General features: G+C 45.0%; 1 protein-coding gene across 1 annotated transcript in view; it reads right to left on the bottom strand.

The window, feature by feature from the left end:
• LOC126413038 (A disintegrin and metalloproteinase with thrombospondin motifs 12-like) overlaps nucleotides 1-15,301 on the bottom strand; it is a 354,477-nt gene that overhangs the window by 243,522 nt on the left and 95,654 nt on the right. Inside the window, exon 6 of the mRNA XM_050082933.1 lies at nucleotides 10,208-10,338. Coding sequence (XP_049938890.1) covers nucleotides 10,208-10,338 — 131 coding nt within the window. The remainder of the gene's footprint in view (nucleotides 1-10,207; nucleotides 10,339-15,301) is intronic.

Genomic DNA, 15,301 nt, shown 5'->3' with positions numbered 1-15,301 from the left:
TTTACTTTCTTTATTTTTGCAAACTTATGATCTGTCCGTTCGTTCATTGACGTCTTTGTTCACTGTAACAAGTTTAGTGTCTGTGTTTTGCGACCGCACCGCAAAACCGTGCGATTAGTAGACGAATGTACGTGCCTCTGCAGTGGGAACCGAAAACATTTGATCCAGTAAAACACGTCTTATATATTCCATACGACACTGGTGACGGCATGTGCGTCACATGACAGAAATACGTTGTGGACCCACCCAACTTGCACACTTGACGAGTGGGTAAAAAGATTCTTCTACCTTGCCCGATTTAGGTTTTCTTGTGGATGTGATAATCACTCCCAAAAAAGTGATGAAAACATAAGAGTGTGTCACATAAACTGCAACAAATGAATGCAACAGTTTCACAGTCGCACAGTTTCCTCTGTGCTCTCTCAAAACATATGTTTTTAACGTTTTCAAATTTTTCCGTGTGTAGACCTGTATATGTCCAAGGAAATCTGAACATGTCCTGGAATTTTGGAGAGCGAAGTTGATTATGTTTGAGTGCCTGAACTCTGATAATTGCCTGAAAATAAAAATTTTCAGTTGATGAAAGACTTGAACCAAGGACCTCTCGATCTGCAGCTGCTCACGCTAACCACAGGACCACGGCGCTACTGAGCTCGCATCATTCAAAAAGTTGCCTATATCGCACATGGACTACTCAGTTTGTATATTTTGATTATTTTTTCATAGTTACACACAACTTCTTCCTGTTTTCTCGACTGATCTGTGTTCAGTTTTTCAAGGCCTATCCACTGTGCCAACTTATAACCAAATCTGAGTGGGGTGCGATGGGGAGGTTCCCTTGTTAGCAGCGTTACGAATGTATATCACAGGAAATGACAACGACATATAAATGTGTCAGTAAGTATAAAGCTGACATGGCTTAATAGCCAAAACATCTGCACTTGATAATGGCCTAAGGCCGAAATTGCAATAGTGGAAATAAATAGTTTGACAGTCACTGGCGTAAACATGATGCCTTTCAAGAAAGATGATAACAGGGTGCAGTTAGCAATTATTATGATTTAAGATTGGCATAACGATAGGATGTGTCCACTGATAACTAAATGCGCAGGTCTTCATCGACTGTTTTCATTCGGTTGTTCCCACAGACTGGTTCCACTCAAAAGAGTGAATGAATAATTTAACTGGTACGTAAAACTACAATCGAATGAGGCGATTGTTTTCCAACAAACAACTGAATCGATTGTCTTCATTGGTTTGTTCCAATCAACTGGTGTGAGACTCCAGTCAATAGGAGTTGCGTCAAGTCGAGGACCACGAGAGAGAGAGAGAGAGAGAGAGAGAGAGAGAGAGAGAGAGAGGCAGGCTGTGGTGCCTACGTCACAGCACGTAACCCTGAGGTCTTACAAGTGCCTACAGCCAGTCTGGCGGGCGACGAGTAATTATTTCAGGCGAGTCGAGTGAGTCAGTTCTTGACCGCGCGTTTAAATGCATGCAAGTTCTCGTTAGCACGCGACAAAGTTGAGCTCTTTAGTGGGTACCTTTTCAAATACATATTGATTTCGCTTGCGCCCTGCCCGAAGCCGAGAGTTCGGGAAGTGTGGTGGACAAGCCGACTCGGGACCAACGAAATATACGGGCCCTGCAACGAACTTGTAATGTGACACTAATCGATTTGTCCGCCACATTTCGTGAAAGCTCGGCTGCGTACAGCGCCCCACGGGAAATCGATATTAGTTCCCACTAAAGGTCTTAATTCAGTCGTGTGTTATCGAAATCTTGCAAGCATTTAAACACGCGGTCAAGAATTATTAAACTCGTCTGAAACAGTTACTCGCTCCCCGCCGTAGACGACTGCTGGCACTCGTAAGCCCTGCAGTGTCGCGTGTTGTGACGTACGCGACAGGGCCTGTCTTTTTGGTGGGCCTCGAGCCGACTCGAGGACCACGAGAAAGACAGGCAGCGGCGCATATGTCACGAAGGTAGACCTGAACTCGCTCGCTCGCTCAGCTCAGCAGAGAAAATGCGTTTCTAAAGCTATTACCTCGCAGCTGGGTGTGTACGTACTAACTGACCTGCCATTTTGAAGTCTTACTGATTAATAGTACTACAACGAAGTTTAATTTAAGATCTATTCTCTATATACGAGGGTCACTCCAAAAGAAATGCACACTATTTTTTTCAAACTCCATCTTTTATTCTACATGTTTGAAAGTTTTACAGTGTGTAGATATATCCTTTAGGAACAATATTTTCATTTCTCCACATAATTTCCATCCCTCTCAACTGCCTTACGCCATCTTGGAACCAGCGCCTGTATACCCGCACGGTAAAATTCTGGACCAATCTGTTGGAGCCACTATTTGACAGCGTGCACAAGGGAGTCATCTTCAAACCTTGTTCCACGAAGAGTGTCTTTCAGTTTCCCAAAGAGACGATAGTCACATGGAGCCAGATGAGGACTGTAAGGCGGGTGTTTCAGTGTTGTCCATCCGAGTTTTGTGATCGCTTCCATAGTTTTTTGACTGACATGTGGCCGTGCATGGTCGTGCAACAGTAAAACATCCTGCTTTTGCCGATTTGGTTGAACACGACTCAGTCGAGCTTGAAGTTTCTTCAGTGTCGTCACATATGCATCAGAATTTACGGTGGTTCCACTTGGCATGATGTCCACAAGCAAGAGTCCTTCGGAATCGAAAAACACCGTGGCCATAACTATTCCAACAGAAGGTGTGGTCTTGAATTTTTTTTCTTGGGTGAATTTGCATAATGCCACTCCATTGATTGCCTCTTTTGATTCGTCTCTGGTGAAAAATGATGGAGCCATGTTTCATCACCTGCCACAATTCTTCCAAGAAATTCATCTACACCATTCTCGTACTGTTCCAAAAGTTCGCTGCATAGCGTTTTTCTTGTTTCTTTGTGAGCCACTGTCAACATCCTCGGAACCCATCTGCCACAAACCTTTTTTAACGCCAACACTTTCAGTATTCTGCAAACACTTCCTTCCCCTATCCCAATGTAGCGTGACAATTCGTTCACTGTGATGCGTCTGTCAGCGGTCACCAATTCGTTAACTCCCTGCACATTGTCTGGACTGTGTGCAGTACGAGGCCTGCCGCTGCGAGGAAAATCCTCAATATTGCCGTGCCCGCTTTCATCACGTAACGCCGGCCGCGGTGGTCTAGCGGTTCTAGGCGCGCAGTCCGGAACCGCGCGACTGATACGGTCGCAGGTTCGAATCCTGCCTCGGGCATGGATGTGTGTGATGTCCTTAGGTTAGTTAGGTTTAAGTAGTTCTAAGTTCTAGGGGACTGATGACCACGGTAGTTAAGTCCCATAGTGCTCAGAGCCATTTGAACCATCACGTAACCTGCTTGCCCACCGACTAACTGTACTGCGATCGACAACAGCATCTCCATACACCTTTTTCAACCTCTTGTGGATGTTTCCCACTGTCTCGTTTACCTTCGTAAATGGTATAGCAGCTTGTTTATAGCATTTGGTCTCTTCTTGACAATCCTCACTTCATATAAGAAGTGGTGCCTTATGCAACTGATAATAATTTTGGCTCGATTTTAACTTCATTGTGCCACAGTGCAGCCGTATGAAATCAGGAGTATAAGTAGGCCCAAGGACTTCCAATCACTGTAGGGCTAATAACAGTAAGACTCCATAATAGCGAACTCCAATAGAAGTTGCAGTTCTCGTTTGTACGTACACACCTAGTTACGCATTAACGGGTGTAGAAACGTAGTTTATGTGCTGGGTAGAGCGAGCGGGAGAGCTCAGGCCTACCTTCGTGACGTACGCGCCGCTGCCTGCCTTTCTCGTAGGCCTCGAGCTGACTGTGACGTCACAAGTTCGTTGCGGGGCCCGTATCTCTCGTGGGCCCCGCGTTAAGTATGCCGAGGCTGCGCGTGTGCGCTGCAGAGGCAGCGCGCCGAAAAGCTGCGGCCGCGCGACGCGAACTGAGCCGCAGTCCGCAGGGGCGGCGTTCACAAACAGCCGCGCTGACGGAGCCGCTCTCGGCCCTCGGCCGGCCTGTAAACAAACACCTCATCAATTAGCGGCCGTGATATGTGCTGCCCTGGAAAAGCACACACGCCCGCCGCCCGCCAATAAATATTGGCTTCACGTGTAGCTGGCGCGACGCGCCCTCTGTTTACAAGCTAGCTCCGAGGCACGCGTGTACTCTGCCCTTTTCGTTCGTGCATTTTTCTACACTCTGCTGCGGCTCGAATTCTTTTCCGCACACACACACACACACACACACACACACACACACACACACAAACGCGCGCCCGCGGATTGAGCTGTTCCAACAGCATGTCAAGGAACAAAAACATTCTCCGGAACACAGCAATCAAAAAAATGGCTCTGAGCACTATGGGACTTAACATCTTAGGTCATCAGTCCCCTAGAACTTAGAACTACTTAAACCTAACTAACCTAAGGACATCACACAACACCCAGCCATCACGAGGCAGAGAAAATCCCTGACCCCGCCGGGAATCGAACCCGGGAACCCGGGCGTGGGAAGCGAGAACGCTACCGCACGACCACGAGATGCGGGCGAACACAGCAATCAGCGAAATAAAGCTGCACTACTGATAATTTTCCCGGAGTATTTCGACATACACACTATCCAATCAAAAGTATCTGGACACTCATCAATGGACATTAATATCGAGTGCGACCAACATTCGCTTTTGTGACGACTACACCTCAACCAGGGACGCGTTCAATGAGGTGTTTGAGTGCCTGTGAAGTAATGGCTCTGCAGGCTAATGAATTTCTGGAATGTTATTGTCCGAATACTTTGTCATGGGTGCATAGTCATGCTGATAGAATCATCGTAGCCGAACTGTTCTTCTACTGTACGCAGTACACAAAGCTGTAACATATGTACTTGATCATTCTACATGCACTGTTTTCTAAAGCGCAATAACGGGACCACACCCTAACCACGGAAAACACCTTTATACCATAACACCGCCCCCTCCGTACTTCACTGTTGGCACCACACGTGGCGTCCGCCCCCGGAAGCTGAGTGGTCAGCGCGACGGATTGTCAATCCTAAGGGCCCGGGTTCGATTGCTGGCTGGGTCGGAGATTTTCTACGCTCCGGGACTGGGTGTTGTGTTGTCCTAATCATCATCATTTCATCCCCATCGACGCGCAAGTCGCCGAAGTGGCGTCACATCGAAAGACTTGCACCCGGCGAACGGTCTACCCGGCGGGAGGCCCTAGTCACACGACGTTATTATTACCACACGCGGCAGCAGGTAACGTTCTCTAGACATTCACCGTGCCCAAACCCTTCCATCGGATTGCCACAAGGTTTATCGTGACTCATCACGCCATGTAACTCGTTTCCGGTCATCCATTGTCCACTGGCTTCGCTCTTCACACGACCTCAAGCATTGCTTATCATTCACTACAGAAATGTGTAGGTTATGACGAACTGCTCGACCATCCTATCCCAGCCTTTTTAACTCCTTACGCACAGTCATTGTGCTACCTGGACTGTTGGTAGCACTTTGACACTCACGAGTGATTCCTTCCGCTGATTTCATGATTTTTTTTTACAACCAACCTACGCAGCGTTCGATGGTCCCTGGCCGTCAGTATGTGAGTCTGACTGGTCTTGGTTTACCTGTGATTATTCCTCCTCGTTTCTACTTATCAAGCTCATCATTAATAGTCAAATTCGGCAGCTTTAGAAGGGTTTAAATGTCCCTGATGGCTTTGTTATCAAGGTGACGTCTAATGACTAATCCACGTTGGAAGTGACTGAGGCCCCCTGAGCCGCCCTTTCTCCTGTCACTGGTTTTCTATGGACAACACAATACTCCCCGACTCTTTGGGTCTCCTCTCATGAACGTCCAGTGATCAGTTTCGCATTAGACATGAGTGTCAAAATATTTATCATCAGGTAGATTACGCTGGCGAATCACATAAAACAGCCCTTTTCCTTCGTGATTGGTTGAAAATATCGAAAAGAGATTTTTGGTAAATAGCGTGTCAAACGAGATATTAAGCAAGTATGGTCTTTTTCCACCGAGCAACGTACTGTTGTTGACAGCATTCGAAAAACTTTGAAAAGAAGAATACAATGATATAAAGCTGGTTAATGTTGAAATTGTAATTTTTGGCATAATTGTTCGAGAAATGTGCTGAAGTTGAAAGGTAAGGCGCCCGAAATAGGTTATTACGGTCAAGTGGGGCTCTGACGCCAGGTTTCGTTGTAACACACACTGGTAAGATAGGCCTACGCTGCTTCTAAGGTAAAACGTATTTCCTCTTGGGCCTACTTCACGTGATGTAGATACAGGTTCAGCTACGACTGTTGTAACTGGACTACGACCAAATGCCAGTTTCCGATAAAACAAAATTCATGAAGGACGCGGAATACTGGTCCCCTTGGCCGTGTTCACTCCGCAATAGCCTACTCCGGTCACTTTGCCTTCCTAATTGAGGACATTTTTCGGATATTTCAACATCAGCATTAACGAGCGTTATAGTACTGCACTCACTATTTGAAGAGCTTTAGAGTGCCGTTACAAAAGTATTTCTTTAATACATCGGTTGATACAAGAGTTAAGAATATTAGCCATGCAACGAAATAGCTTGCTCCCGTGGCTGCTATCATTTACCGAGAACTTCTTTTCGGTATCTTGTACTGTTTGTGAAATAAAAGGGGGTGTAAAACAAAGGATACCGTATTGGTTTCCCCAGTGACAGTCCTAGTTTCTCTGCAGAAGCCGCAGCTTCACTTCCAGCTTTACGCAACGTACAGAATATCAAGGTAATAAATATTTTGATTTAGAGGTAAATATGCAGACTCCAGCTCTTCTCAAGAAAAGTAATCCTTTAATAAGGCACATTATAAAAGCTACCGACGAAAACGAAAACCTCGGGAAAAAGATAAAATTTATGTGAATTAAGGGACAAGCAAATTTTAAATATGACGAAATAGTCAATGACTTAGCGAAGACCGCCGGTCAAAACGGAGCATCTAGAAACAATGAACAACAGTCATCAGACCTGAGGACTGCATTACATAGGGGCAGAAGACATCGATGCAAAGACGAACATCAATAATCAAAACGCAATAAAGGAAAATATTGTGAATAAATACAGCCGAACATTCTTTCTAAGTCCCACGACCTGCATATGATTGAATTATAGATCGTACTCCAACCATCTTCACCGAATACACGAACGAAATAATCCTTACTGTGTACATGATGGATTAACAGTTGGAAATATAAACAATATTTTCTTCGAATACAAGCTGCATATAAACCAACAAACGGATTTTTACAACAGTTAATGAGATATCATCAACTATCACGCACAAACAAAGCAGTTATCCTTCATCAAAATGATGTATTCTGAGGGGCGAATGGAAGAAAAGGTATGAAACAATACTGTGAGTATAATTGAAGTATGTATTCAAAAGTAATCACCATATGTCTGAGCACAACTATCTAATTGTTTCACGTGCCGAATGGTTCCTTGTTCTCAGTATTCCTGTGACTGTGAGAGGAGCCAGTCTTCCGCTGTGTCTTTCGGTTCGTCGTTCGAACTGAAGCGCTTCCCTTTGAGATGCTTTTTTAGTGGACAAAGCACATGGAAGTCGCAGGACGTCATGCCCAGGTTGTAGGGCGGATTCTCAAACTGTTCCCACTACAACTTGGCCATTACACTGTGTGTGACCTTGGATACATGTGGACGGGCGCCATCATGAAGCAGAATCACTCCCTTCGCAATCAACCCAGACCGTTTGCTCTTGATGGATTTGTTTAGGCTACGGAGTGTCTCACAGTTCACATCAACTTTAATGGTTTTCCGTGCTCGAGAAATTCGATGAGTATTGGACGTCGAAAAAGATGGTGGGCATCATTTTGTCTGCTGAGGACACAGATGTGAATTTTTTATTGGGAGATGACGACGCTTGCCTTCATTGCATGCCGTCCCACTTTGCCTGTGGCTCGATGTGATGTCTTAATACACTCCTGGAAATGGAAAAAAGAACACATTGACACCGGTGTGTCAGACCCACCATACTTGCTCCGGACACTGCGAGAGGGCTGTACAAGCAATGATCACACGCACGGCACAGCAGACACACCAGGAACCGCGGTGTTGGCCGTCGAATGGCGCTAGCTGCGCAGCATTTGTGCACCGCCGCCGTCAGTGTCAGCCAGTTTGCCGTGGCATACGGAGCTCCATCGCAGTCTTTAACACTGGTAGCATGCCGCGACAGCGTGGACGTGAACCGTATGTGCAGTTGACGGACTTTGAGCGAGGGCGTATAGTGGGCATGCGGGAGGCCGGGTGGACGTACCGCCGAATTGCTCAACACGTGGGGCGTGAGGTCTCCACAGTACATCGATGTTGTCGCCAGTGGTCGGTGGAAGGTGCACGTGCCCGTCGACCTGGGACCGGACCGCAGCGACGCACGGATGCACGCCAAGACCGTAGGATCCTACGCAGTGCCGTAGGGGACCGCACCGCCACTTCCCAGCAAATTAGGGACACTGTTGCTCCTGGGGTATCGGCGAGGACCATTCGCAACCGTCTCCATGAAGCTGGGCTACGGTCCCGCACACCGTTAGGCCGTCTTCCGCTCACGCCCCAACATCGTGCAGCCCGCCTCCAGTGGTGTCGCGACAGGCGTGAATGGAGGGACGAATGGAGACGTGTCGTCTTCAGCGATGAGAGTCGCTTCTGCCTTGGTGCCAATGATGGTCGTATGCGTGTTTGGCGCCGTGCAGGTGAGCGCCACAATCAGGACTGCATACGACCGAGGCACACAGGGCCAACACCCGGCATCATGGTGTGGGGAGCGATCGCCTACACTGGCCGTACACCACTGGTGATCGTCGAGGGGACACTGAATAGTGCACGGTACATCCAAACCGTCATCGAACCCATCGTTCTACCATTCCTAGATCGGCAAGGGAACTTGCTGTTCCAACAGGACAATGCACGTCCGCATGTATCCCGTGCCACCCAACGTGCTCTAGAAGGTGTAAGTCAACTACCCTGGCCAGCAAGATCTCCGGATCTGTCCCCAATTGAGCATGTTTGGGACTGGATGAAGCGTCGTCTCACGCGGTCTGCACGTCCAGCACGAACGCTGGTCCAACTGAGGCGCCAGGTGGAAATGGCATGGCAAGCCGTTCCACAGGACTACATCCAGCATCTCTACGATCGTCTCCATGGGAGAATAGCAGCCTGCATTGCTGCGAAAGGTGGATATACACTGTACTAGTGCCGACATTGTGCATGCTCTGTTGCCTGTGTCTATGTGCCTGTGGTTCTGTCAGTGTGATCATGTGATGTATCTGACCCCAGGAATGTGTCAATAAAGTTTCCCCTTCCTGGGACAATGAATTCACGGTGTTCTTATTTCAATTTCCAGGAGTGTACTTTACCCCAAAGCGACGTATACAAATTTCAACTAGTTTGGTTGTGAGGACGTTTCGCACATTTTCGTTTGAACACTATGTAAAGAGCTGTAAAATCCTAGAAAATTTCTAAATCACTGATAGATCGCTGCACTCGTATTTTGCCAAGTACCTTGGGAAGTATTCTTCGACAAAAGCTGTAACATTGATTATTTCACAGACAGCATGCACAGTTCCATGACGAAAAAAATCGTGGAAGTTGCTTATACGAAAACTTGGCGACATTCTTTCTTCCCGCCGCACCATTTGCGTACCGAACAAGAAGGAGAGAGGGTCGGAGGAAGATGATAGCTGTACTCAAAGTTTCCTCCGTCACATTCTATATAGTGGCTTGTGGAATGTGGACGGATGTCTACAACTTTGGCGTCATACTCAAAGGAATAGATAGGTTGCTAAGAAAGCGCCCTGCCACTTCTCTTCTTTAAGCTTTCATTTTACACTCCCACCAAGTCATGACACACATTAAATAAGAGATACAACGTAGATTTAAAATATGTATTTTGTAGTACATAGGTCTTATAACCGAAATTTGCTGGTCTGTGGCACCTTCGCCTTAACATTCTTCACGTGCGATCAACCAAGCCAATGTTTCATCGTATTCGTTACACATCCAGCTAGATTAAAAATATGATCAGACCTGTTAGGATTAACACACACGCAGAATTTTTCTCAGTTGTCTGCGATACAGAGCCTGCTTATTCGGCGGCAGAGCGTCGGCCCCCTACCTGGTGAGCAGGATGCCGACGTCGTGGTGGTTGGGGTGCTCGTCAGAGTCGTAGTTGAGCGAGTGCTGCCAGCGGCAGAACGTCTCCAGCATCTGGTCTGCGTTCACCGTGCCGTTGAGACCATTCTGAAACTGCATACGCCGCCTTTTAGGGACACAGATGCTACGGCTACATAGTCAGCAAACAATAGTTAGCTAATTCTCCATTGAACTGGCCACAGCTTTATGTAAGGAAAAGCGTTGGTAACATAAAAATATTAAATTGTATTAATCGCTCAAAAGCTTAGAAAGTAAAACAATTCGTTTGAAAACACTTCTCAGAACTCGGAAAACGAGAACTAAAAAAATGGTTCAAATGGCTCTGAGCACTATAGGACTCAACTGCTGAGGTCATTAGTCCCCTAGAACTTAGAACTAGTTAAACCTAACTAACCTAAGGACATCACAAACGTCCATGCCCGAGGCAGGATTCGAACCTGCGACCGTAGCGGTCTTGCGGTTCCAGACTGCAGCGCCTTTAACCGCACGGCCACTTCGGCCGGCAAAACGAGAACTCATTTAATCATTTGAAATGGAAGGACAGACTGAATCCAGCAAATAGGTGGTATGAAAAAGAGCAGTGGATTGTCTCCTCTCCTCTTTATTGTGATTTTGGATTAGATAATGAGTAACGTGTCAGAAAAAACTGGAGAAGACAAGACGAAAGCAGCGGTGTTCGCGGATGACTTTATGAGCTGGGGAAACATGGGGACGAGTTTCGAGACAGGTGTATGTTGAAAGAGACTGTGAGACAGTATAGAACGATATTTAACGTAAAAGATGTGAAACACTGATTACAACAGGAAAGAAAAATAGACGAATTAGCGGAATAAGGATTGGAGGTGAACAACCGAAGAAGGTGAAAAGTGGTCAGGTACTTGGGAAGTATGATATAGGAAAATGGAAGAAATGAGGATGAGATCAGTAAACATGACAGACAGGGTCAGAAGCATTCCTGTGAAGTGGTAAGGGCGTGGTTTGGAATAAAGACGTCACACAAAAAAGCAAAGAAGTGATATGTAGAAGTTACTACGTCCCAGTACTGGCCTACGCATCCTACACCCTGATGATGTACAAAGACGTGTAAGCAGATTACACGCATGTGAAATGAAGTTCCTCAGAAGTAGCATAGGAGTAACTAGGAGTAACGCGGAGAGGTAGGGTGATGAGTGAAAGGGTAACTGAAAAAGTGAAAGAGGAACCATCGCAGAACAGTCAGAAACATGAAGGCTAAAATTGTATGGGCACTTAAAGAGAATGGAAAATAAGAGGATTCCCAAGAAGAAGAAATGGAGATGCAAAGGAAAAGACCAAACGAAGACGATGGGATAGACAGCTGAATGGTATGGAGGAGTGTGTTGAAAAAAGAGGCGAGGAATGGACCAGAGTGAACACAGAAAGATAATGGGAAAACAGGACTGGATGGCGAGGCTTATGTTTCAAACAGATCCGCCAGGGGATGGAAAATGTTCAAGATGATGGTGATGGTTTAATGATTTCCGTGAATAATATGCATAACTGTCTCAAAGGTGGAATTAGAATGGAGTAACAAGAGAAGAAAAAGCTACAGTGCGCTTATAGAGACGGTGGCTCATTTGTATCGTTCTGCTGTTGTCAGTTCGTTATCGCTTATCGCATCCAGTCGGATGGCAGTGTAGGCCCACAGTAGGCAATGAGAATCACTGAATCTAACGGAGGTGTAGGCTACACTGTGATGAACTGGGTGTGAGGTTCCGAACCCAACGAATGTGTACTCAAAAACACGATTGTGGTAATAGATTTATCTTTGGCAAAGCTCGAGGTCTAGGTTAGGTTGGAATGTGATAAACTGGTCGTGAACTGGTGAAAGCAACGAATATGAAACCCAAAGAATGACTGTGGTAACAGACTGATGTGTAGCACAGCCTGAGATCTACGGTCGTCATTGTAATCACCTCTTTGTATATTTTAGTTCCGAATTTGTCACAATTTTCGAGGATGTCGTTAATTCGGAATTCGAGGATGTGGTTAATTCGGGACCTAACAGCGCAGAATACTAGCTAACTTCATTTACGAAGCACAGAAAAACTGGCTGCCCACATCCGATCATTATACTTCCTCCATTCAACACGCTAACTGTTACAACAGCACGCGAAGGAAGAGCCGTGGCACCGTAAGTGCACTTCTACTGAGCTTTTGAAAATTCCGACTGAACGGCTTTCGAGATCAACATTAAATGCTTATTAACGAATTACAGAAAAGGTATATTTTCTATGATAAAAGACTTTCTTTATAAATAACTCTCCTGCAGCTAAGAGATAGTATGTGACTTATTTTTGACTTATTTCAAGAAATTTGATTTTTAATTGGTCGGAAACGTAATCAGAGATATAGTAGGGTGTATCATGAAGAACAAAAAAAGCTCTGTACAAAGTAGACTTATTGATTTGTAGATTCTTTTCCAGTTCAGTCTTAATTCCGAAAAAACCACTTACTCAGAATGCACGCCTATTCTGAGAGGAAACATTGACCAATTAATAGGACATGTGTGAATCTTTTACGTTCTTTGATGCCTACTTTAGATTAGAATGTTATGAGCGGTTGCTGCCGTCGAACTTCATAAGGGAGTGCATGTTCAAACAGTTGTCTACAAGAGGCCTGAAGCTGAACATCACAGATTAATGTTATTTCAGTTTATGTGCAGCGAGTGTTTTGCGTCTCTCATATATTCCCAGGATATTATTTCGTATGGAAAAAAATCAGTATTAACCTACAGAGTAAAAGCTGATGACCTTGAGCGTTTGAGGCAGATCATGCTGTATGATTTGTTTGCAAGTTTTTATTAACATAGGCAACGAAAAAAGTTAATCATTCTGCCTTTCGTGGTTTGCCCCTACATCCTCTGTTCATATGAAGAAAGTTACATCTAACATACCACTCCGTACAAAACTATATCACTTGTTTTCAGATGAAGCACTTACATTAGAAGCGATTCTACAGACTGTTCTGAAGAGGTGAAAATCATATAGGATCTCAATTGTTTTGTAGATCCAACTATTTGAAACTACCACAAATAGTAGATATACAAAATTAACAAAGTCTAGGAATATTTATGGTCTCTTGCAACTAATGTTGACAGGTCCTGTATGGCTTAATTGGAAGTGAGTCATTAAATAGTTTTTAACGTGTCCATAAGCATTTGCGACGCAAACACGCTTTTCTCACCTTATTTGGCCTTTCTTCGTTCCAAATCCTTAGTAGAAGTACGTCGACAGACCTTCAGGGTCACTGAGAAACACGACACGACCAGTCAGGCGCCATGGACGGGATTACCGAAGCACTAGATATGAGGAATGTATAGCAGCTTCAAGCTGTTGCAAGTACTTTCCAAGTCGTATTTGCATGGGAATATTCTTAAAGTTACCTGTGCATTCAAAAGGTCGCCGCGGAAAATGAAATTAGCTACAAACAGATTTATCTCGGATACGATTGAGACTGGAACATGTGAACTCAACATTCAAAGATCGATATCAAGCAGTCGAGTTATACCTGATCGACTGCTTGGATTAAAGGATCCTTGGTTTCCAGTGTAAACGTTCACATGTATAACATATAACGTGCCATAATTTTTCGACTACAACTTAAGATTGCTTGAAAGTTTCTCTTGCCATACCAAACATTTTACAAGGAGGGTGTTTCAAAGTCTTTGAGTCAAACGTCTAACGATTGTAGATCACCTCATGCGGGACAACTTTTGTTAGAGACAAAAAACACGCTTATGCTTCCTTATAACGCTAGTCGTTCATCGATTATTATTCGCTGGCCCTGGGACGGCGAGATTTCAAAGAACCAGCAGGGTCTACTAACCAAGTGTGCAGCATACTACCTACTACAATTAACTGATAGAGTGCTTACAAACAGGAAAACCATTAGAATAAGTGCAGAAACTTTTAACTTGGCTGTGCCTACTCCCTTACACACGGAGCAGATGACTGGATTATAGGCAACACATAGGGCATGCGCATGCCGCAGCGTGCCTACGACGTGTCGTCTCTCAGGAGCATAACCAACACAAACGGACGCGTCGCGACGTCGAAAAGCGACAGTGAAAATTTTCTCTCTAACTAACGTTATTCCCCAAGACGTGATCTACCGCTCTAAACGTTTGATTTAAAGAGTTCAACTTGTAGACGTATGATTCAAGTATTCGCTTTCGGTTTGCTTTTCAAAAATTATGCCGAACGTTGCCAGAATTTATTGACAGCCTGAGCTACCTTTTATTCGCAGTGAGGTTACAGATATTATGGGAGATAAATTTAATCAGCTAATCCCACCATACTTGATGTGAAAGCACTGCACCTCTTGGTTTTAGACACTTTTTGAAAACAGGTTTTAGAAATAACTTGGCTATCTCAGTCCAAGGAGGAGCTTAATATACCTCGATACTTTCATCAAATTCCCTACATAAGTCGATAATTTAATATGAATAAATAAAAACATCGACACAAACACGGATTACTTTTTACACACTTTGCTAAGGTAAAATACATTCTAGGACAAAAAACGACGCAACACGCACGACTCAGAATGGAACAGAGATCAGTAGATGTACACACAAACAAATGATTATAATTTCAGAAAAATTTGACGATTTATTGAAGAAAAACAGGTTCACAAATTGAGCAAGTTAATAACGCGTTGATCCACTTCTGACCCTTAAGCTAGCAGTTATTCGGCTTGGCACTGATTCAGAACGTTGTTAGACGTCCTCCTAAAGCATATCGTGCAAAATTCTGTCCAAACGACGCGTCAGATAGTCAGATTCCCGAATTGGGAGAGCCCGGCCCATAATGTTCTAAACGTTCTCCGATGGTGACCGTTCCGGCGACCTTGCTGGCAGATGTAGGTTTTGGCAAGTACGAAGACATCTACATCGACATCTACATGGTTACTCTGCAATTCACACTTAAGTGCCTGGCAGAGGGTTCATCGAACCATTTTCATACTACTTCTCTACCATTCCACTGTCGAATGGCGCGTGGGAAAAAGGACACCTAAATCTTTCCGTTCGAGTTCT

This window comes from Schistocerca serialis, chromosome 7, assembly GCF_023864345.2.
Source record: "Schistocerca serialis cubense isolate TAMUIC-IGC-003099 chromosome 7, iqSchSeri2.2, whole genome shotgun sequence".
Taxonomy (NCBI): domain Eukaryota; kingdom Metazoa; phylum Arthropoda; class Insecta; order Orthoptera; family Acrididae; genus Schistocerca; species Schistocerca serialis.
The sequence above is the reverse complement of the archived record's forward strand: the minus strand, read 5'-3'. Positions and strand labels throughout refer to the sequence as shown.